The 23,576-nt window shown below is 43.9% G+C and overlaps 1 protein-coding gene across 3 annotated transcripts in view; it reads right to left on the bottom strand.

Annotated features, from left to right (window-relative positions):
* Positions 1-288: 288 nt before the first annotated feature.
* Positions 289-23,576, bottom strand: part of WASF1 (WASP family member 1) — a 62,165-nt gene continuing 38,877 nt past the window's right edge. For 2 of the 3 annotated variants that reach the window (XM_054174131.1, XM_054174132.1), the window contains exons 2-9: positions 18,155-18,313; positions 14,341-14,475; positions 7,293-7,446; positions 6,500-6,617; positions 5,218-5,390; positions 3,193-3,372; positions 1,807-2,444; positions 290-540 (exon numbers count right to left, since the gene is read on the bottom strand). In XM_054174131.1, coding sequence (XP_054030106.1) covers positions 383-540; positions 1,807-2,444; positions 3,193-3,372; positions 5,218-5,390; positions 6,500-6,617; positions 7,293-7,446; positions 14,341-14,475; positions 18,155-18,287 — 1,689 coding nt within the window. In that variant the 5' untranslated portion in view covers positions 18,288-18,313 and the 3' untranslated portion in view covers positions 290-382. Of the gene's footprint in view, positions 541-1,806; positions 2,445-3,192; positions 3,373-5,217; positions 5,391-6,499; positions 6,618-7,292; positions 7,447-14,340; positions 14,476-18,154; positions 18,314-23,576 lie in introns of all 3 variants that reach the window. The other variant, XM_054174133.1, reaches the window with a different exon arrangement.

Here is a 23,576-nt window from a genome sequence, read left to right as displayed (position 1 = left end):
ACCCCCCCAAAACTCAACCAGAACTAAAAGAAACCCCCACCAAAAACTCCAACAAAAAGACCCAAGCAAAACCCAACAAAACCCACCACAACAACCAAAAAACCCCAAACACAACAAGCCCCCCAACAACCCCCCTTCAAAAACCAACCACAAAACCCCTAAAAACCCCAACCCGAACCCCAGCTACAAACCCAACCCAAAAACCCCAGCAGAAAGCCCAAGAGAAGGATCAACAAAAGCCCCCCAACGGAAGGACGAGATGGATGAAGCCTGGGATGGAGAGACCATACAGAGAGACCCCCGGGAGGGCTGGCCAGCGAACTGCCAAAGAACAAGCGCCACGACGGACATCAGCGCCGGGGTCCCGCGGGGGCCGGGGGCCTCACTCCAGCCAATCGACTTCGTCGAACTCGGAGTCGTCCTCCGAGTCGCTGTACTCGACGGCGATGCGGCGCGACAGGATGGTGGCCACGTCGTTCTCGATGCGCTCGTGCTTGGCCTCCTGCTCGCGCTGCTCCTCCACCTTGCGCAGCTGGATGCCTGGAACGCACCGCGGACGCGTCACGCGCTCTCCCGTCGGCGCTCGCGAGTGCCGCGTCCCGCGCTGGGCTGTCGCGGCAGGGCCAGAGGAGCCCCAGCACGAGCCCAGGGCTGTGGCCAGACGTGGTGCCCCTCTCCCCGCTCCCTCCCGCAGAAGGTTGGGGTGACGCGGGAAAAGGAGCCAAGGGCACAGGACCATGTGTGTCTGGTAAACCACCTTCCTCCTGGGGTAAGGGCACGTGTGCCGGCCACTGCTCCTCCCTGACCTGGCCTATGTCTCTGCCTTCTATGGCCACAGCCTGGCAGAACCCCTTCTCCTTGGGTAACGATGTACTGGCTTTGGTTGCCCCATAGTTGTATCTCAGGCAAGACATATGTACAGGCCAATCTCCAGTTGCCTTGCCTTGCACTTTTGTAGCCCCCTTTAGGTACTGGAAGGCCACTATTAGGTGTCCTCAGAGCCTTCTCTTCTCCATGCTGAACAACCCCAGCTGCCTCAGCCTGTCTTTGTATTGGAGCATCCTAACAAGACAGGACTTCCCATAACCCAGTTTTGATCATGCAATGATCTGGTTTGGGTTAAAGTATGACTTCAAGATCAAACACAGAGGACAAGTAACCGCCTACTGATAGGATGAGAAAGTGATCTCCACAACTCAGCTAGAAACACGACAGAGAGGATGCATTTTGGTTTTATAGTCACAACACCACGGACCAACACTGTCTAAATGTGATTTACATCCTGTGCTTAATACTCTCTTGTCAGACAGCACAAGCACAGGTCCTTAGGTGGAATTTAAGCTGTGGTAACTTCAGGCTTTGCTCCTTGTGCAGAACCTGGCTGAAAGCCTTTTCAGGAATCACCTGAACTATACCAGCAGGCTCTCCTTTATTGGTTGGGGTTTTGTGCAGACATTCTCTGCTGCTGCACTGCTGAGAATCAGCAACATTTTCAGGGAAACAAAGAGGTCTCCCCCACAGATTAGCTATAAAGACACGAGCTTATTCTTTCTACAAGCTACCTTCCCCACAGAATCACTGTTGCCATCCAAACTAAACATCTGAGAAGTGCAATCACCAACTGGAAAAAAAATAAACCAGCCTGTCTCCTTGCCATTGCATCTGCTGTAGAGAATAGAAAGCAGGAACAGATGTAAGATGCATTCCAGCTTCCTGCACATGTGAAATGCTCCATCTCTCAGAGCTAATGTGTATTTATAGTGAGTTTCTGAGACTCCTTTCTGCCCCTCCAGAGCCAAACCTTACCTTTCCGTATGGCTTCCAGTAGAACACTTCTAGCATCACTGATGACGGGAAGAGTTGAAGGATGGCGTTTGGGTTCGGGGGCAGGAGCCACTTGGGACGGCGGAGATGGAGGCATTAGGGGTGCATGAGTGCCAGGGACTATGGTTGTGGCAGGAGGGTGCAGAACGGGAGGAGGGTGAGAAAGGGCTGCGACTGTCACAGGAGAGGATGGTCGAATGCCGGGAGGAGGCAGGGGAGGAGGTGGAGGTGGTGGTGGAAGTCCCTGTACCTCAGCTTGTGGAGGAACTGGGTGAACTGGTACAGCTTCACACACTTGGGCAGCTCTAGTGACAGGAGGAGAAGGTTGTGCTAGGGGAGGAGCGATTGGAGGTGGAGCTGGATGTAGGACTCCAGGAGCGATCTGGAGAGGAGCTGGTGGAGGTGGCACGGCAGGGGCCTGCAGAGCAGCTGTGGGAGGGGGTGGAGGAGGTGGGACTGGGGGTGGAGGGGTAGAAGTCATTGCAGCTCTTAATGATGAGGTCGACAAAGCAGATGGAAGAGGTGGTGGTGGTGGAGGAGGAGGAGTGGGGCTCACAAACACTGGTGTTCTGCCCGTTGCTGGTGACTGAGGACGATTTTCTACCAAGCCAGTAGTGGAACTGAAACATCCAACAACAGGACAAAGTTATTAGAGCTGGGGAGTCAGTGGGGGGGGGAAGTAGCAACAGATTCATTTCTGCAACATGAGAACATGTAACCAAACAGTACAAGCAATGAGGATGGGCTACATCTGAGATACATATTTAAGGTTTGCTGACCAAGATGAGTGAGGCTAGTATCAAAGATCGTCAATTCTATGTCCAGAGAGGTGTTCTTATAGGCTAGATACTCATTACAGTGCACTAACAGGTGAGCTGCAGGACACAAAAGGGAACAGCAAAATTCTCTTCCTGAAAGATCACTGGAGGTTTTATTTCAGCTGTTGTGAAAAATGGATCTAAAGAGTGATGCAAATTTATGTCTAAACCTGCTGAACTGCAAAGAGATGTTCTTTTCAAGAGATTGACATCTTGCTGGTGTAACAACCTTGTCTGAATTAACTCTCCTCTGCTCCAACATGTATGTACTTGAACAAAAGGTAAGATTTTGGGGTACAAAGCAAAAGGGGAGTGACAAACAGAGCCTCACTCTACTCAATAATTGTACATCCAGTTCTGGAAAGGCACAGAAAAGAAAATCCATAGAATGGTAGGGGTTGGAAGGGACCTCCAGAGTCCAACCTCCCTGCCAAAGCAGGATGACTTAGGGCAGGTCACACAGGAACGCATCCAGACTTGGGGAAGACAACCCAAAACTTAGCTGCAATTCAGCAGCTGTGAGGAACACACAGTTTTGAGAGCTTCATACCTAACACAAGGAGGCACAGGTTTCACCTCTCCTGCTCCATGCATGGGAGGCGGTGGTGGCGGCTCATGCGGTCTGACCAGCACTCTCTCCTCGGCTCTGTTCAGAAGTTCAGACATCTGGCTATAGGGTAATGCAGAAAGTGAGTATGATCCGTCCATATGGTCCACATATGCTTGGGATCTGCAGGAAAACAGTGACAAGTGATCCAGTGGAACCTTCAGAAAAAGCATCAGGGCCCTCAGCTGCTGTTCTGCACTTCATTAAGATTTCTGAACTGCATGGATGTGTCAGATTGGGCTCCATGGCTTTTCAATTGACCCCACTTCCCGTGCCACTGCTTCCAGCAGCTCAAGGCTTTAATGGTTTTGATAGATAGATCAGATCATTTCTACAGGATGAGTCTGTTAGCCACACTGAGTTCAGCAAAGCTAACAGTACCATCAGCAGTACATGGAAACCAGAGTGTGCTATGAAACACATGCTACTCAGTAACTGTTCCTGCTCCTCAGTCCCTACAGATCTGCAACCATATCCTTTTATAGCATTCATGAAACATCCAGCAAGGCTAGAATGGGAGAATTTACAACTGAGTAATTTAGCTGAGCTTCTGTCAGAGGATCTATATTCCAAACACACAGAGAACTTGCCACTTCAGACCTAATACTTTGTAGCTATACAACAGATAATAAGGAAGATAATACAAATACCTAACATTGAGCAGCAGCAGTAAGTAAGTGGCACGATTATCCACTGTCATTATTAAGTCTGTTTGAAGGCCTTACAAAGATAAAACAAAATACTCTCTTATGGTGCACTTTTGGCCAGTGAGGGACAGGGGAAGGAAATGGAACTTTTTATTCTTTGAGGAATCAAAGAATGTAAGGGGCTGGAAGGGACCTCAAAAGATCATCTAGTCCAACCCCCCTGCCAGAGCAGGAAAATGAATACATTTAATTAAGTAAGAAATCCAACTCCCAAAAAACATCCCCCCCCCAAACCTTCTAATAATATTCTCTGCCAGCTCTCTTTCCTGTGAGATGTTTCTTGGCTGGGAAAACGGGGACTTAGTTTTGCACAACCACCAGAAGCGTAAAGCCAGCAGGTGTTTGCCATGTGAAATGCTACTTTTAGCCACCAGCAAATGCATGCTGTGAAATGAGAATCCAGCAGGTTGGGGTTTGTAATAGACTATAAGCAGAACTGTCAATCAAATCTGGGGCTTGCTCAAGAGTAAAGAGAAGCTCAGTGTTCTCATTTGAGCTCCAAGTGGACGTTTGTTCACATCGCACCCACCATATAATCTTGGCAGTGCCTGCTTGAGACAAACCAAGAGACTGGAATAAAGGGCATTTTGTAGGTCAGGGCTGGAATGCAGTGACACGCTTGGGGGCAAGCTTGCAACAGTGACACCACACCGTCCTTCTCCCAGTTGCAGACAACAACACATCCTCCAAGACAGAATGAATTCCAAAGATAGCTGCTACTCTTAAAAATAACAGGAGAATAACTGCTCCTTTAAGGACACTCTGCCTAAGCATCTTAAAACCCAGTTTTACTTGAGCTCAAGCAATGTTTTCCAGTGCATTTCAAGCAGAATACAGAATTACCCAGGTTGGAAAAGACCTTTGAGATCATCGAGTCCAACCTATCACCCAACACCATCTCATCAACTAAACCATGGCACCAAGTGCCCCATCCAGTCTCCTCTTAAACACCTCCAGTGATGGTGACTCCACCACCTCCCTGGGCAGCACATTCCAATAGCCAATCTCTCTTTCTGTGAAGAATTTCTTCCTAACATCCAGCCTAAACCTCCCCTGGCTCAGCTTGAGACTGTGTCCTCTCCTTCTGTCACAGGTTGTCGGGGAGAAGAGACCAACCCCCACCTGGCTACCACCTCCCTTCAGGTAGCTGTAGACGGCACGCAGTGGCTTCTCACCACCCACCATTTCTCAGGCACGCTCCCTATGCAGTAGGAATAGTTGTACTTAAGGAAGGACAGAAGATAAAGAAATAAAAGGAAACCTTGATTCAAAATGTGAAGCTGGGCCATTTGCAACTTCAATGTGCTTATGTAAGAGGTTAGCATCATCTTCTGCAAGCTCCGGACCTTGGGCCAACTTCTGCCACTCTCTCCGCCTGTCATGAGGTGCCCTTGGCACTTTTTCTGGTTCATGAGGGCGATCCAGGTTTTTCTGCTGCAGGAGAGTGGTGCAAAGAAAAGTGACAACTGAGACAGTGTTTTGTTTTGGTTGGGTTTTTCTTTTAAATGAATTGCACTTTACCATCAGCTACAAAAGAATCAAAACCCATTCTGATTCAAGTGCCAGGAAAATTTACTTTCAGTCTAAATATGATGCATAAAGCAAGAAGATTTGTACGAGGCAGAGCCATCAGTCTAGTGGATAATTAGCTGAGTAATACAGAGGAAAACAACTGTACAAGCAGCTTGTTATTCTATGACTGAAATGATGGCTCTGACACTTGTATTTACTCTGATTTTTGCATTATCTTTGTATAAGTGTTTACTTTTAAGGAAGTATCAACAGAGTGCCCTGTTCCTACTATTTTCCTTCTAGTTTAGAGTAAACATATCTGTTAAAACGTCATTCAGGCTCTTCTGACCTGTCAGATTGTCAGAATTTTGTATTATAAAGAAGTGTTCCAGTGAAATTCTTTACTCCTGCTGTACTCTTCCTTTTCTTTCTTCTCCTGAGCCATTGCTAGAATGCTTACAAGCCTTGGCAAACCTGCTGCTGGTTACATGAAGCCAGCACAAAAGCTCTAGGCCTTTCTATGTATTTTCCAATCATTATTCAGTGTTATTTGTTGACTCTGATGGAGCTGAAATAATTCAGTTTTAGCTGAATTAGGATGACTGTAAAGCTTGGATTGTTATTAACTGCATATAAACTCATTACAGGCAAAAACAACCAAGCAGAAGCTAAACAAAGCTCGCACAGAGAATTGTAGAATTGTCAGGGTTGGAAGGGATCTCAAAGATAATCCAGGGCAGGGACACCTCACGCTAGATCAGGTTGCTCAGAGCCACATCCAGCCTGGCCTTAAAAACTTCCAGGGATGAGGCTTCTACCACCTCCCTGGGCAACCTGTTCCAGTGTCTGACCACCCTCATGGTGAAGAACTTTTCCCTAATATCCAATCAAAATCTACCCACTTCTAGTTTTGCTTCCTCCCCCCCAGTCCTATCACTACCCCACATCCTAAAATGTCCCTCCCCAGCTTTCTTGTAGGCCCTTTCAGATACTGGAAGGTCACAATAAGGTCTCCTGAGAGACACACATACCTTCTGCTTTCTCTTTTCTTTTCTTTTATCCTCGGTGTCCTGCAGCATTTTTTCCTTCCACAGATCAAAGAAGTATGAAGGATTGGTGTAAAACTTCAGACCTTCTTTTCCATCATCCCTGGGATGCAATGAGACAAACAGTGCATGCTAGTTATTTGACAACACATGAATCCAAACAGCAAGGCAAAAGAAAGACACATTAAGGAATACTTTGTGTCTCAGATCCTGAAATATTTTACTGAAGAACATGAGGGAGGCAAACATTGACCTCCAGTGCCATCATTCTTTACTATCCTTCCTTGTATTCAAGGTCCTGATTTTAGAACAGCAGCTTTAATGCAAGCAGTAGATAATAAAAGAGTATTATCAAGAGAGCTCCCATTCCAGTGACTCAAATCTTGCTCTTAAAACAGTGAGCAAATTTATGTGGCCGCTCGTGTTCAACTACTGATGCAGATCGATTTGGGACAGCAAACAACATTTGTTTCCATTAAAGGCTTTTCTTCCTACGTGTCTAGCTGCTTCTTTTCTTCACTTTGTATCCAAAAGCAGTTTAATAAACACAGAGAATAAAAAGGGCTTTCTCTTACCATTGTTACACTGGGGTAAAATGTGAGTGAAGTTTTAACACAACATCATCTGCTGCCTGTATTCTCTGGCAGCTTCACCGGTTTCTAGCGTGGCTCCTGAAATATTTAAGTGCTACTCGACATGAGCAAGCTGCCAGGAAATAAACACTTCTATTACACAAAATAAGCTAGAAATTGGCCATGAGTAGCTTTATTTCACTAACCTGTAAGGGGTGAGGATGTTAAGTGGAGGAGGCTGTTCACAAATGTCATAAGTTTCTTGCAAAGGAATAGGCAGAGTTTTGCGGTCAAACAGCTGCTGGTCTTGAATGGTGGAGCTCCGGAAAGCTTTCCTCATCGTAATGTCCTGCAGTGACACTGAAAGGGGACATTGCCATCTTTAAAAAGTGCCAGAGACAGTTCTTTTGGATTCATCTGGAACTGCTTAATGCTGGTTGGCACATAAATGTTAAGCATTACTACTCCCCTCATAGACATGTAACAGCAAATACAAATTCATCCAGCACTGCTGCCACAGCAGCGTCTTGCCGGATGAGCTGAACACCACCTCTGGAATGTTCTAGCACATCAGCCCCTGTTCAGCTTCAGAGGACACTTTTGCTCACCTGCACAGAACTCTGTCTCTCCAAAGCAGCTCAATGAATTGCTTGCTGCAGCTCTACAATATCATCCTGTAGGTCAGAACTACCTAACAACATTCACTAACTCCATTTCACAATGCTTTTGGTGCGCAAAGATTACTCTTTACCTAGAGGTAGTTACCTTTATACCATCAGCAAGCCAAACTCTGCATTCCTTGCAGGTAGGGGGAAACTCCACTGAAGGCCAACTGAGATGCCAAACCAGCAAATCACCTAAGCTTGTGCTACTGCTATCAGTGAGTTTTAATGGGAGGTGATACTGTGTTCCAACACATGAAACCGGTCAAATGCTTTTTAGTCAGGCTCATTGAGAACAGACTCCTCTGCTCAGTTCCAGTGAGGCACCTTGGGGGTTTAAGACAAGAGTTAGGAATAATCAATTATCTTTATGTAGGATTTGAAGGAAAATAACACTAGGTGAACATAATAAACAGTGGTTTGGTACAGATTGACTTGCTGCTGCTAAAGCCCATATCACTGGAAGTGTTTAAAAAGAGACTGGATGAGGCATGGTTTAGTTGATTAGATGGTGTTGGGTGGCAGGTTGGACTTGATGATCTTGAAGGTCTATTCCAACCTGGTTAATTCTGTATTCCACAATCATTAACATCTAGAAAAAGATTAATAATGGTGAAGTGACCACAACTGCTGAAACTTGAGCTTTCAGTTCTGGAAGCAATGTCCATGTTCACTCTCATATTCCTCTCCCTCTCTGATCTTCTGTTACTACATCTGTGAAGCCCAAGTGTGTCTCAAGACAAACTCTGCAGCCAGCATTAGACTTCCCCTAGACACAGCAGCAGCCCAACATTGATCTGAAAATCACACAGCAGTACTGGCAACAGTTTTAAGGCACACTAGCCAAGAGAATTCTTTCATCACAGGCATTTTTATCTAGCAATAACTATGTTTATTTTACACAAACAGGTTGCTAATGGGGCCCTCTGACTCAAGATGAGAGGACACTTCCCATCACTGTGGCATTCAGCGACAATTTAAAGCATTCATCTGTTTAAGCTGAAAGCTGCATTTTACTCTGGCTCCTGTAACAAGTGTAATCATACATAAACACACACAGAGACCAGGGGCAGAAGGCAGGATGTTTTCCAGAGGGCTTGCAATTCCTGGAACATCCTATACTTTTACCTAAGTGCACTGGCAGTATCCTAGGTTAGGCAAAAGATGGGATTTAATTGATTTTCAGTTTGGCTCTTGAAGTTTATTACAGCTGGCAAGATTGTGTGTTCCTGGAGAACTTTCCTCCTTTTGACCCTTAGGTTCTGTTTAATTGCAGTGTCTTTTATTAACTTAATACCTTTAATTAGCTGCTCAGGAGCCCTTTTGAGCATGTGAACGAACCACTATGAAGTATGAATGTCAGCCAGGAGTCTTAATTTCTGCTCTCATAAATAACCATACATAATTTTGTACCTATCATGAAACACAGGTTGTTACTTGCTGGCAAAAGTTCACAATCAGAAGAACTGGAGTTTATTTCATCTGAAAACCTAACTCTTAGATTCTTTTATACTAGAGCCTTCTCTTTTTTTCCCCCTGTGGGTTGTTGGCTTTACAAATCTCACCTCCTCAGGGTGGCTTGGCAATCCTGCAGGGCTTTCAACTGTCTCTTACTGGAGACTAAGCCAACATATTAAAAGTATACTTCTCTTTGAACCTGTGTACATTTTGGAGGCAATGGAACAAATTCAAATATGCCAATAAATAGAGACAGTTCTTTGTTTTGATATTAAAATGCTCACAGAGACTGTGACACCACATTACTGTGATAGGCATTGTTCTCTAAACTCTTTATTAGCATTCCTTGATCTCCTCAGTGAGCAAACACTGCCAGCCTAATTCATAATCTCCATGTTCTTGTTTAAATCTCCACTCCTTGTAAACATGTACAAGGGGATAAGACACCTGAGGATCATCAGTCAATCCCCAACAAGAAGCCTAAATTACTTTCTTGCTCAGCTACATAGCAAAGGTCTTCACAGGAAACGTCCAGTGTGGAACTTCAAGAGCTAACAGCACTTCCCATGCTGCTATCTGATAACCAACACTGAGTGCAAAGCAAGACACTGCTCAAAACCACTGCCTTAGCACAACAGGAGTAAGGAAGTGGCACACAAAACACTGAGAATCATAGCACTGATTCATTCACTCACCTACAGACGGGGATCAGGTAAATCTCATGTTGCAAGCACAATGTAATCCTGGGCTGTGCACACTGTGGCTAACAAAGCCATCTGCTGCAGGTTGCCAGCTGGCTGAAGAACAGAAGCCCTGCGTGGCTTTACCACCTCAGGGGAGGAGAGGACGAGAAAACCTGGCTGGTCACCCAGCCACTTAGTTTTGGCTGATGGACAAACTGGCACAGCAAGAGGACAGGTCAGACAAATTGGATGTATGAATTCAGGTGTGAGAAGAGACAGGGCACTGAAGAAGGAATTGGAAATGCTGCCAGCATTTGTTTTGGTGCTGATAAATTTAAGCTTCCGGTTGCTCAGTTCCTAAGTAGTACCAGAACTTTCTTGGAGCCCCAAATCCTAAACTTCATATGGATACATTTGCCTGACTCTCCCTCTGTTACACCACTTACTACAATAAACAAAAAATGGGGTCTTGAATAATTTCCTTCAATGTTCAGATGTTCACAACTGAAGTCAAACATTCCTCCAACAATCTGAACAAAAGGCAGCTGATCTTTACTCTGTCATTTGGGTTGTGCAAAAAGACCCAACTGCATCAGCCAGCCTAACTCTCTGTACACAACACTACCCACAAAAGCAGAAATTACTTCTGTCAGAAAGCTGAGCCATCAACCTTTTGTACATTTTGCTTTGAAACAAGAGATGCCAGTCCATTTTTATTTATAACCAACAATGAACTGGGCAGGGGAAGGTCTCTTCTCTCTAGTATCAGGTGATAAACTGAAAGGAAATGGCCTGAAATTATGCTAGGGAAGGTTTAGGCTGGATATTGGGGAAAAACTTCTTCACTGAAAGAGTGGTCAGGCTTTGACCAGGCTGCCCAGGGAGGTGTTGGACTCACTGTCTCTGGAGGCATTCAAGAAATATGGGGACATGGCACGCTGGGACATGGTTCATTGGCCATGGTGCTGTTAGGTCAGTGGTTGGACTTGGTGATCTTAGAGGTCTTTTCCAACCCAAACAGTTCTATGATTCTCTAAGATAGAATAACTGTGTTTCCTCTGGGCTGAACTACAAAGCAAATTGAAGAACACCTAGTAACAGATATTAAATAACATCTACATAAATAATACAGAGGTATCTCTTCTGAGGGGGAAAAAAGCACATGTGTATAAAAAGGATAAATTACACTAAAAATTTGATTTCAACATGAAATTAATAATTCTGAGAAAGCAAGAACTGGAAAACAGTCTCATAATTAAAACCAAACCTCACTTCACAGCAATGCCTCTGAGACAGATTGTGCATCAGGAGTTAGGTCTTTCAGGGCACAGTCCTGACCATAGTTCCATGTGGTTTTTATTCTTTCAGAGAGAGATTGTAATAATTCAAAACAAGAAAACACACAAGCTATTAAAAAAAAAAATAAAATCCAGAGCTTTGTGTTACTTTGATTCCAACAGAAACATCTTGTCAAGTATCTGCATCTCATTCAATGAATCTGACTCGGGCTGGTTTTGTTCATGCCACTTAGCTTTAAATGAATCTTAATTTCTTCCTCTTGTGTAATGGCACAGGCCCAAAGGAACACATTAAATCTTGTATTACTGCCTGCTGGCAAAGAACTGGCAAATGAGACTCATTTTACAAGTATAGCCCATTTTACACATGCTGTTAGCTGAGCAGAAGTACTGAAATGGGCTTAATTCTTGCCTAGAGGGTTAAGAAAGGTAAATCCAAATGTTTTCCCCACACCTTCATGCATTAACATCTTCCAGCTATCTGAGCCCAGCTCAGGGCTAAATCCAAACTATTTGTGATGAATTTCTACATTTAAAGCCCCAAATGGGATACTGAAGGAGAAGCAGATTTGTGATCCCTAATTTTTAAAGGAAATACAAGATTGAATTTCCTCTCATCTCCTTTGTCCTCATCTGGTGATTCATCACGAGCAGATGTTTGTGAAAACGGAGCACCAGCTACGGCTCAAGGAGTGGATATTCTCAAGTTAATAAAATCAGTCATTTAATAGTTCCTGACACTGGGCACTCCATGTGCTCCTCTGAAGTACTTGCAGGCACTCCCATTCTGTGGCATGAGAGATAAATCCAGGGTATCAGATTCAAGTCACACTAAGTCGCTCTAGACTTGATCGAGTAGGCCTCTTCTCGGTCCTGTCTTCCTTAACTGCAATGTCTGTCCCTTCCTTTAGCTGTGCACTTAGCAAATGCTACAGCAGACACAGTAGTGTGGAAAGCTCTTGATCTGGCACTGTATGCTATTAAAAAATACTTCTAGCAGTTCTCTAACATCTAACACCCATGGATATTTAGCACTGAAACCTCCAGCCAGACTTGTCAAGGCCATTCACACAGGGAAGTACCATTCGGACTGGATGAGCTTTGGAGGTCCCTTCCAACCCAGACCATCTATGATTTTTTCCATCCTGCTATCTTACCCCATCCTCAACGATTTAAAATGGTCTCTCCATTTGCCTGCAGTGTGAATGGTTGCCACACTAGACATGCCCTATCAACACATACATCCCACTCTGATTCAAACCAAAAACCAGCCTGCCAGGGGTAAACTCAGAACGACACTCACAGTATCACAGCTCTGACACGATTACAATTGCTGACAACTTGTTGCTGTACACAGAATGGATTTTTGTCATTACCCAGTCATAGTAAACATGGAGTTTCTTTGGGAAAAGAGGTGCATGGGTGTGATGTATGCTCAGTTGTCAAGAGACCTGGAAAATCCCATTAATGTCAGAATTCCCCTAGGCAAGTCACAATGATCTCGTGGAGAACCTGCTGGTAGCTGTGAACAGCTGCCTTTCAAAACCTGCTCTAAAACTGCTGCCACACAAAACACAGAACCAAAATGTTCCTAACTTAATTTTGCTATTAGTGAAATTTCACCACTGGAAATTAAAGACAGCCTGGAGACCATGCTCTTGGTTTGGCACTTCATTTCTCCTGTTATACCTAGGCACTCAGAACTGAAAGAGTTTCCCATACTTCAAAACTGAATGGCACAAACAATTTGGAGTTATTGGATGCTGCTCTACTTTCCAGGTCTCAGTCATCAACCTGATCTAATGGAGGATGTCTCTGCTGACTGTGAGGAGGTCAGACTAGATGACCTGTGGAGATCCCCTCTGGCCCAGGCCATTCTATGATTCTGTATAGTCTAGAACACCCTAAAACTGTTTGGAGTTACAAGACCTTTCATAGTTCCACCTGTAACCAACAGATATAAGCAAAGGCAAGAAGGCTTCATTTACTCCTTAGGTGGCCAGCATTCCTGCAGTCACCACCAAGCCCACACATCATTTAAATCCAAGACAAATTCTATCTTATAGGCATGAGCCATACCCTAGTGACTTTTGGAAGAACTTGCTTTCAGTGCTAACCAATACTGACAGTACTTAGAGCTACTTAGGAAGAAGGGGATATATAATACCAACAAATATCAACAATATTGATAGTGCTTAGAGCTACTTAGAAAGAAGGGGATATATAATATCAACAAATAGAGCTATACAACTGTAACTTGATAGAGAAAAATAAGATGATAACAAGTTTAAAATGCAAGAAAAGCCCTGCTTGGACTAATGGTTATGTCCCTTGGGAATTAATAGAAAGGTTAAAAAAAATAGGAAATAAAGACTTATTTCCAAGCATTCATATAGTATTAATGTTGGTAACACTAATACTTAACACTACTGAAGTGACTGAGAGCCCTGTAGTAGTTTTTATGCAAATTCATGGAGCAACCCTGAAGAGGTTGAGCGCAGGAAGCTGCTCAAAGCTATAAAGAGCAGCAGAAATAGAAACAGGCCATTCCCTCTGTGCTCTGCTCTGTGTGCCCAGTTCTGGGCCCCTCAGTTTAAGGACATTGAGACACTTGAACATGTCCAGAGAAGGGCAACAAAGCTGGGGAGAGGTCTGGAGCACAGCCCTGTGAGGAGAGGCTGAGGGAGCTGGGGGTGTTTAGCCTGGAGAAGAGGAGGCTCAGGGGAGACCTTATTGCTCTCTACAACTACCTGAAGGGAGGGCGTAGCCAGGTGGGGGTTGGCCTCTTCTCCCAGGCAACCAGCACCAGAACAAGAGGACACAGTCTTAAGCTGTGCCAGGGGAAGTTTAGGCTGGAGGTGAGGAGAAAGTTTGTCACAGAAAGAGTAATTGGCCATTGGGATGTGTTGCCCAAGGAAGTGGTGGAGTCACCATCCCTGGAGGTGTTCAAGAGGGGATTGGACGTGGCACTTGGTGCCATGGTCTAGTAGTCATGAGGTGTTGGGTGACAGGTTGGACTTGATGATCTCTGAGGTCTTTTCCAACCTTGTTGATTCTATGAAATACAATTGACACTATTATTATTTCCATGTCAGGGGTCACTGTTGCCTGAGTGCCAAAAGAAGAGCTCTTCAGTGCAAGGAGGTCACTTACATTCCTCTTCCTTTGGATCGAGCTGCGTAACGCTGACGGACAAGCGATCTACACGTTCCTGTAAGGAGTTGACTCTAAATGAGAAACTGTGTGCTTCATTGAAAAGTTCCCCAAAGATATCTTCAGCATATTTACCTGAAACAGGAAAATAAAATAGAGTAAATTAAAAGATCATTCAAGCAGGCCACAAGACAGCCCCACATTCACTAAGCGGGGCCTCACATGTGTTGAGGATCTCCAGACAGGATGAAGAGGCCTGGTTCTAAAGATTAGCTGCAGCCCAGACACCTTGCTGCTGAGTATTGCTGGAGAAACATTTCCCACTTATTGAATGTTAACACCTCAAGACATGGCAAACAAGGTTTTCCTGAGCTGTGAAAATGTCACTCACATGAGGAGCAGTGTTTAAAAGCCTCTTTGGGGATGGCATGGTAAGCCAAAAGTACAGAAGGAAAAGTTAAAAGCATCTGAGGTGGGGGGGGGAAACAGGGGGAGAATTAATAAGCTTGAAAGCCAGGGCTTCACTCCTGAAAACTTAAATAGTAAGGGGTGAGGAGAAGTAGTAACTAACTAGGAGAAAAGGGTAAGAATAGGAAAGAATACAAAGGAAAGATAGAGAGAGGGGAAAGGCTACTGAAGGTTGAATGTTAATGGAAAACTGTTTTCACCAACACAAAAGGCACTGGAGCTTAGCAAACAGTTGTGTAGCATTCTCTCTATATATATATCCAGAGGTAGAAGGGAAAAGTAGGGAGATGACATCTTGCTATGACTGAATAAAAGCCCTGTTCTGAATCCTTGCAACATAAATATTCATTAAAGGAACACACTCAAAATGAGAAATGTTCTCCTCCCCAGATGGAGGTGTCAGACACTGGGGCCAAGAACAAACCCCATCACTTAGGTTTCTTGTGTGGCACTGAGATTCTGTGCCCAGGGAACAGCTGAATGAAAGGAAAAACCAAGATTGGTCAATAGCTGTGAACAAAGTGAGGAGGCTCCACGCACACAAGAGAACTATTTATCCATCTTCTAACAATGGCACAGCTGCACAGTGCTAGCAGTTGTGCTTCACATATGCTGGAATGCTCCAGCCTGCCATACAATAACATAAACCAACTCAGGCAGACCTGGAGCATGAATTTATCAGCAGTGTTGCTGGAAAAAATAAATAAATGTAAGCACTTCTCCAAAGCAGTCAGAAGGCAAGAGATACAGGGAGGAATGGCTGGGAAACCAAACCAGCTGCTGCTGCTGTCCAGAGAGTTTCTGTTGCCACAGTGCTGAGAAAAGCTGTCAAAAGGCAGATCCTTTTATGATGTTAGGCAAGACTGGGAATAGATGGGGGGGGTGCAAAAAATTACTTACTTGCAATTTTTGATGTTTTATCAAGACAGACTGATGTGTTTTCATGCTCCAGGGAGAAAGGCAATGACTATCACTCAAAGCAGAGGTAAGTATTTCACCCTTTCATCTTTACTCCTTTTAAAGGTCAACTTTTTTTTCAAACTGAACAATTAAAAGGAACACATCAAATGAAATGTGAGAGGGTTGAGAATTTGTACAGAGGCACATAGCTATTGCTGACAAGCTGATGTAAAGCTCCTTTCATTTTCTATTAAAACAGAGGAAAGGAGAATTCCTGTCATTTAGTAGGTATTGCTTCTGCACACATGCTCTGCTCACAGAATGGCAGGGGCTGGAAAAGCCCTCTGAAGATCACCTACTTTAGCACCCCCTGCTAAACCCTCTATTTGAGGGCTTGTAATTGAAAAATCTTAGAGGCAGAAATGACAAAGTGCTAACCAGGTCCAAGACCATTCATTTAAATTTGCATCATTTTCTGGTCAAAAGCCAAAGCAGCTTTACCGTAAAGGAAATTAAACCCTACCAGAACTCTGTTTCCACTCTGAGTGAAGCCTCGTTTCGTCTACAGCTTAAAGGCTGCTTCTCAATCATAGACATTATCCACAGAGAACAAAAAGGGAAGGCCTAGGGAGAAGCTGGTTGCCAGGGGACCACTGTGAAACCCTGCCTGCTGGCTGTGACTCACAGGCAGCTACCAAGATCTGTCTGCACGCCAGCAGACCTCGCTGTGCACCTGTAACAGCGAGAGGGCTGGTAACACGTGAAGTGAGGGCTGGTTATTTGGGGTTGAGCATGGGAGAGACAAAATTCCTATGGCAGAACTCCTAACTCTGGCCTGAATTTGCATTGCTGCTAGCACAAGGAGGCAGAAAAGCAAAAATAATTCACAGGATCTCAGTTTTTGCAGAGCAATCCTTAACGCTGCTGAGAACTCAGAGTGGTTTTGAAAGGAGGAAAAAATGGTGGGGGTTTTATGTTGCTGAAAACACCAAAAAACTGACTTCAGTCAGTACAAAGACTGCAGGTAGAAAACCTACAAGACTAAGATGCTATTTGGAGGGAAGAACAAGAGACTGAAGTAACAAGTCTTGCTCATTAGTGTTAAAGTTGCTCATCAAAAATCCTGAATTACCCATTCTGGGCTTGCTGTGGCAGAGCAAAGGAGTGCATTTCCCCTCCTCTTTCCCCTTCCCTCTCATTTCCAACACTGAACACCTTCTTGGCCACTAGTGAGTCACAAGTTCATGACAGAAACTCCTCTCAAGTGACACCACCTAATTCAGGGCTCATCCCTATGACTGCAGGCATCACATTTTATATAATTAGGGTTACATTCCCTTGAAAGTACCTTTCTAACCGTGCTATATGTGGCAGAATGATCACAGATGGTGATCCTATTCTGCATCCAAATCTGATATGCTCTTGGTTCACTGAAAAGAATTTAAATAGTTAAATTATTTTCCTGGCTGTTGCAGCAGCTCTACCTATTAATGTTCATATTTATGTGTTGTAAGCATTCCTGTCTCAACTACACAGTTCAGTGTCCTCAGTTGGAGTTTTCTACCTAATAGCATCCTAAGAGCTTTGAAAGGCTGACAAAAGAGGGTCACCATACAGTACACCATCAAACCAATAGGTAAATCAATCTAATTAACAAATTAGGCTACATCAGCTACTACACTGGCAGAGCTGAAAGACTTTTCACCTTGTGGATGTATATAGATGCACATTTTAATATTTAATGTGTTGGTAGTCTTAACAATGCCCTAGTGGTTAGAAAGCACCTGTAGCATTGGGAATTCAAAATGCTATCATGCTGATTCATCTCACAACTTCTTAAAGTTGCTGTAACTCAAACCCACCCAGAAAGCAGGCTTTTCAGAAAGCCACCTTCAGAATCCTAGAGTCTGAGCAGCATTCACTCCCCTCAAATGCACCAAAGGAAAGATTGTTGACAGAAGGGAGAAGGAAGAAGAAAAATCTTGAGCTGCTTGAAACACTATGCAATAAATAAATGTCTGGGGTTATTACTTATAAAGGCAACCACTTTATTTTTTAATGAATGACCACAACATGACCAAAGGTTTGAGTTAAGGGAGTGAAGCAAGCACTGCTATGTTCCTCATTATATCTTATTCCCTACTCAAGAGTTGCTCTAAGGTCAGCAATTACTGACTTCATTAACTACCAGAGAGCCTTTTCTGTCACATTCCACTGGTAACAGAAACACATGGCTGGAGAGTTTTCAGATGTGCTGCTAGAACAACTCCTATCTTTCTTCCACAGAAATCCATGCTAGGCACTAACCACAGAAGGAGCAGATTCAAGGCTCAGCTGCAGTTCTCTCCTGAGGATGTGAAAAGCTGTTGCTGCCTCCCTCCACCACAGAAGCTGTGACTGTGAAATACATTAGTTCTAACTACAGCTCTCAGGACAATGTACTTACTTAGGCTACTCAGTTGTCTGATGATATTTGCCAAGGAGATATTGGTGACGCATTCCAGTTCATTCTTGATACCTCGGGGCAGAGCTGTGTGGCACAGGTGCCTGGGGTCTATGTTCCTTTTTACCAGTGGCATCCTGAAATGTCAGAGGACCAGCAAACCTGCAAAGAAAGAAGACAAAATATTGTCAGAAATGTAATTATATTTCAAACTGGGATTATGGCTGAAGTTAAATTGGCTAATCCTCACGAGATAAAAATACCTCCCCAGTGCTGATGGAATTCATTGCTCTAGGAGTACTTAAATCTCTTCTTCTTTGCCCAATGAAAGACTATTTCAATTCTCTCTTTAAACCTTTACCTGACTCAAGATGCTGGTGAAGTGACAAATAACTTTTTTACATGCTTTTTTTGGCCTTTTTTCCCCTGTGAAATAGGACAGGGAAATCTCTGCAGTACAAAATGGCTAGAGAATGATTTGCTTCTTGATGGACTACTTCCTTCTTCAGGCTAGGCAAAGTCCAACAGAAAATTCCCTTCATTATGAGGTCAAAGTCAAACTAGTTGCCTATTCCACCTGAAAGGCAGATATGATATGTCATGTTCCCAGCAGGAGTCACACTTCTAGTCTAAATGTCACTTCTAAATCACACCTAATCAAGGTAAGAGAAGATGTTTCACTTCCACCTACATCATTACTAGCAATAAGTTCAGCTAAGAAGGCATCTTCCAAATGCAAAAGCCTCCTCTGTAAACTTCTATTGCAAAGACCTCCATGACTCAGAACTCCTAACCCTCTGCACCTTCCCAAATCCACATTCCATTAATCAGAAGTCTTTCCTAGCTCTGCAGACAAAATAAGAATAATCTCAAGCTGTAAATCCAAGGCTTCTAATGTTCTGCACACCCACAGCACTGACTGGAAAGTTTCCCAGGGGGCAACTTACGCCTTTCATCTTATTAGTGCTGCTTATTAAGATCTGTCTACTAAAACTGTTCTTCATGAAAAATGGATTCCCTAACATTCTGTAATTATCATGCCATGTAAAGCTCTGAATGACCAATACAAAACTGCCCTCTGATACACACAGAATGGATACCCTTGGTACTGGTTTAACTTTGTCTCCTTGCCCACTGCAGAAGAGATTATACCTTCTCCAGACAGTTTTCCCCAGCACAATCTGCAGTCCTAACCCCTCAACCAGAGCAGCCTGTCACAGCTTTATTTGCCCTCTGCCTAGAAGCTCTATCCCAGAATGTTCCCAGGATGCAGCTAGGCCTTCATACTGCACCACAGAATGCATCTTCCCTACTGCATGCATTCAGCCACTCTTTCTTCACTTGCTTAAAACAGAGATGTCTTTTGGATAAGGATAACTAAGGGCATGGTGGCAGAGCTGAAATTTAGCTGACCTAGAATGGCACAGGCAATTAAAGGAGTCAAAGATGATTGCAATGGGGTATTTTCCTCTCTCAGACTGCTTAGATTTCCCCTTGCCATTTTTCCTGGGAGTATAATCTTTCACTGAAGCCAGGGCTCATTGCTGAGGCAGGATCCTGAGGAACACCTCTGCTTCCAGGATCTGATGAGACTTCCTTCATTGCATTTTAACAGCATGCCTACTGCCCTTATTTTCTGGAGAATAAGCTAAAGTATTTTTTGGTTTTGCTGGATAAAATCCTATTAAAATAATTCCTCCAGTCACTGTGCTAAGGAAGAAAGATTATACACTTCTTAAAACACTGGCATTTACTTTCTCAATATTAACTCTAAAAAATGATGGAAGCGTTCATGGGGCAGAGGTAAATTAGGTCATAGGTTGGACTTGATGATCTCTGAGGTCTTTTCCAACCTGGTTGATTCAGTGAAACTGATTTTCTAGGAATATCCCCAATCTTCCAAGTTAGGCAGAAGCAATGACAAAGTGTTTGTCATTTAAATTACACCTGCTGGTACAAGACACAGGTGCACCGAAAAGCAAGGAACATCAGACGGGGCCCTACCAGCAGAGCTCCTGCTGTCACAGGAGTGCACAGCCCCTCTCCCCACACTGACAAGACCCTGAAGAAACCCTTAACTACAGGTTCATGATCACAGTTCCCCAACAGAAAATAAAGGAACCATTCTGTCACTGTCAAAGAAACACAAGTGATACGTGAGCAATGTTCTACAGAAGCAATTAAATATTAATCCCAGAGTTAAGCCCTTTCTTGATTACTGCTTTAATGATACCATTGTAGAAACAGCACAGTAGGTTAAGTCTTTCATAAAGAGGTCCAAACAAGTATGTCAAGGTATGTTTCCACAAAACACATTTTGAAGCAAATTCCACATAATCCCTATTTCTGTCTTTCAGATGTAGACCTCTGTTGTAAAGATTAAAACCTGCAAATAAAAACCATACAAGCTTGCTGTGTCCAGGGCACTGCTTTTATTTCATATAACCAAGGTGTTAATAAGTGATGATATATTGCTCTCCCTCTTTGACTCACTCAGGAAGAAAACTTGGCCAATTTACAGCATGCATAGATCATAATGCTTCAGATGTTCAAGTGACAGGTTCTTCAGGTACCTGGATACTTCTTCAGCCTGGATACTTCTTCAACAGTAGCCAAAACACTGCTGTGTTACCAACTACTGCTGCAAAACACAGCAATAGAAGGATGCTTTGAGGAGAATTAACTCCAGCTCAACCAAGCCCAGCACAAACAGCAGAATGTACAACTTGAATAAGGCTGTTCAAGACAATGGGAATTTTATGGCTTTGACCTCCCTAGAATTCACAGAAAATCTACTCTTTGACTTGGTTCTGCCCCCCAAACCCCACACATACCACTTCCCAAGATCCAAATAACACAGTTGTGACTGTCTTGCCCAAGATACAGTGTCACACAAAGAGGCAGCAGAGGGAACAGTAAGAATGGTAAAAAGTATAGTTTTAAAATGAGAATAAACTTGGAAGGCAGACAAATGACAAAAGATGCAACTGACACCTTCTAATTTACACATGGTGTTTGAAAACTCTGCAAAGCCTGAAGAGAGACCATTTCCCCACTTCCCACAGAAACAAGAGCAAGGAATGAAGGGAAACAGCACCCAAACATGCTTAAGACACAGGAAAGGCATTTCACACACTGTCTAATTGTGGGACTCTTTGCCACAAGCTGCTGCACAGCACAAGAGTACCTGCTGGTAATTTGTCCACTACAGACCACATATCCATTGTAGTTTGTTGAAACCACCAGATGATTCCTCCCCAGCTGTATTTAGTGATCCCAACACAGGGAGCCACAGGTGTGATCAGCCAACAGAACTTCACCAAATAATTTCTCCACTCCTTGTAAAGATGTCTTTCCTCATGCAGTTCTTATCAAGAAAGCTGGAAAAATAATTCTGCACTCACTGTATTTATTGTGCAGCTCTAGAGCTGTGGAAGGGTGGGGGGTGGGGGGGAGGGAAGAAGGCATTGTTATAATCTGCTATATCCTTTAGGTTAAAAGTAAGTAAACACACAACCCCCCACCCTCTGCCCCCAAACTATACATTACCCAAGCCACTCGGGCAGCAAAGGAAAAATGCATTCCTAGACGATAAAATCCTGGCACTGTGCTGCTCCCAAGTAAGCCCTGGAAACTGTTCATAACCCCAAGCAGCTCGAAGAGAGAAGCAGCTCATTAGGCTGAGGGGTTACATGACACCTCCTCAGAGGCTTTCAGTTCCCCTGTCACGCAGCCTTCGAGCTCTCCCTACTCTCAGCCACACTGCTGCCCAGTTCAAAACTCAGGGAAGGCAAGGCTCAAACACCAAGATCTTCTCTTCCCTTCTGTCCCACACCCATCTTTGAGGCAACTGTTAGAAAGTGGCACTAGTTTACACTTGAAATGCTTTATTCTGTAGCCATCTTAAACTCAAACTCGAGAGCTGCACTGAAAACTCTTCTCCCTCACTTCCTAGGCATCCTTTGAAGTACTCTGAATCCACTTGAGAAGCCAACTCTAATCTTCTTTACCAACCCCTCTGCTCCTTCAGTTGCAGAAAGGCTGGCACAACCTCATCCCACACACACAGGCTGTGAGTGCAGCATACAAATACATTTACATGAGGGCTGTGGATGCTGTTACCAATCTACCCAGCTTTGATACAGGCTTTCTTAGGAACTAGCTAAGATGCTTCAGTTGCTTTTTCACTTGATTCCTGTCACTTCAAAAACTGCAGAACAATGGCATTAATGCAAGATAATTAATGTCTTTTCAGAAGACATCTGCCTGCACCTCTTTTTCAACAGGCCAGTTGTTGAGTGTGCTGCACAGCCCTCTGCAGCTAGCAGGGACCTTACAGGTGACACACTTCAGTCTATCTCATGCTTCTCACCCTTACTATTTCCACCCTTCCACTTCACCCTTACTAAACTTGACATTATTTTCTTAACATCAAAGACATTCATTTATAACTTCTATATAAAGTACAAATACAGCATAAGTGAATGCCCTTGCTGAAATGGAGTTAAATTTCATTCCAACCACAGCACATCTTTACGCCTTAATATTACCCTGCTCCTTGTAATTTTCCTTTAGCAACATCCAACAGCAATGCCTTTCATATGCCTCATTTAATTGATCATGTTCTAGCTGCTGGCAGAACAGACCACAGTTTGAAAAGCAACAATCAATTTAACACTTCCCCCCACCCACCCTGAGAAACAGAAATAGAATATACAATAGCTTTATATTTGCTTACATAAGCATGGACTAAGTGCATCTCCACTGTATGGACTTTGGGTTAGAATGAAAGCAGCTAAGAGAAATCCTCAGACATGCTGAAACTAGATGATCTTTAAGGTCTCTTCCAACCCACACCATTCTATGATTCTGTGCTAATAGAATAGAGTAGAGTAGAGTAGAGTAGAGTAGAGTAGAGTAGAGTAGAGTAGAGTAGAGTAGAGTAGGAATAGAATAGAATAGAATAGAACAGAACAGAATAGACTAGAATAAACCAGGTTGGAAGAGACCTTTGAGATCATCAAGTCCAACCTATCACCCAACACCATCTGATCAACTAAACCATGGCACCAAGCACCAGCACACCATCCAGTCTCTTCTCCCAGGCAACCAGCACCAGAACAAGAGGACACAGTCTCAAGCTGTGCCAGGGGAGGTTTAGGCTGGATGTTAGGAAGAAGTTCTTCATAGAAAGAGAGATTGGCCATTGGAATGTGCTGCCCTGGGAGGTGGTGGAGTCACCGTCACTGGAGGTGTTTAAGAAGAGCCTGGATGAAGCACTTGGTGCCATGGTTTAGTTGATTAGATGATGTTGGATGATAGGTTGGACTTGATGACCTCAAAGGTCTTTTCCAACCTGGTCTATTCTATTCTATTCTATCCTATCCTATCCTATCCTATCCTATCCTATCCTATCCTATCCTAT

The sequence above is a fragment of the Dryobates pubescens genome, chromosome 28 (assembly GCF_014839835.1).
Source record: "Dryobates pubescens isolate bDryPub1 chromosome 28, bDryPub1.pri, whole genome shotgun sequence".
NCBI classification, from domain to species: Eukaryota; Metazoa; Chordata; class Aves; order Piciformes; family Picidae; genus Dryobates; species Dryobates pubescens.
The sequence above is the reverse complement of the archived record's forward strand: the minus strand, read 5'-3'. Positions and strand labels throughout refer to the sequence as shown.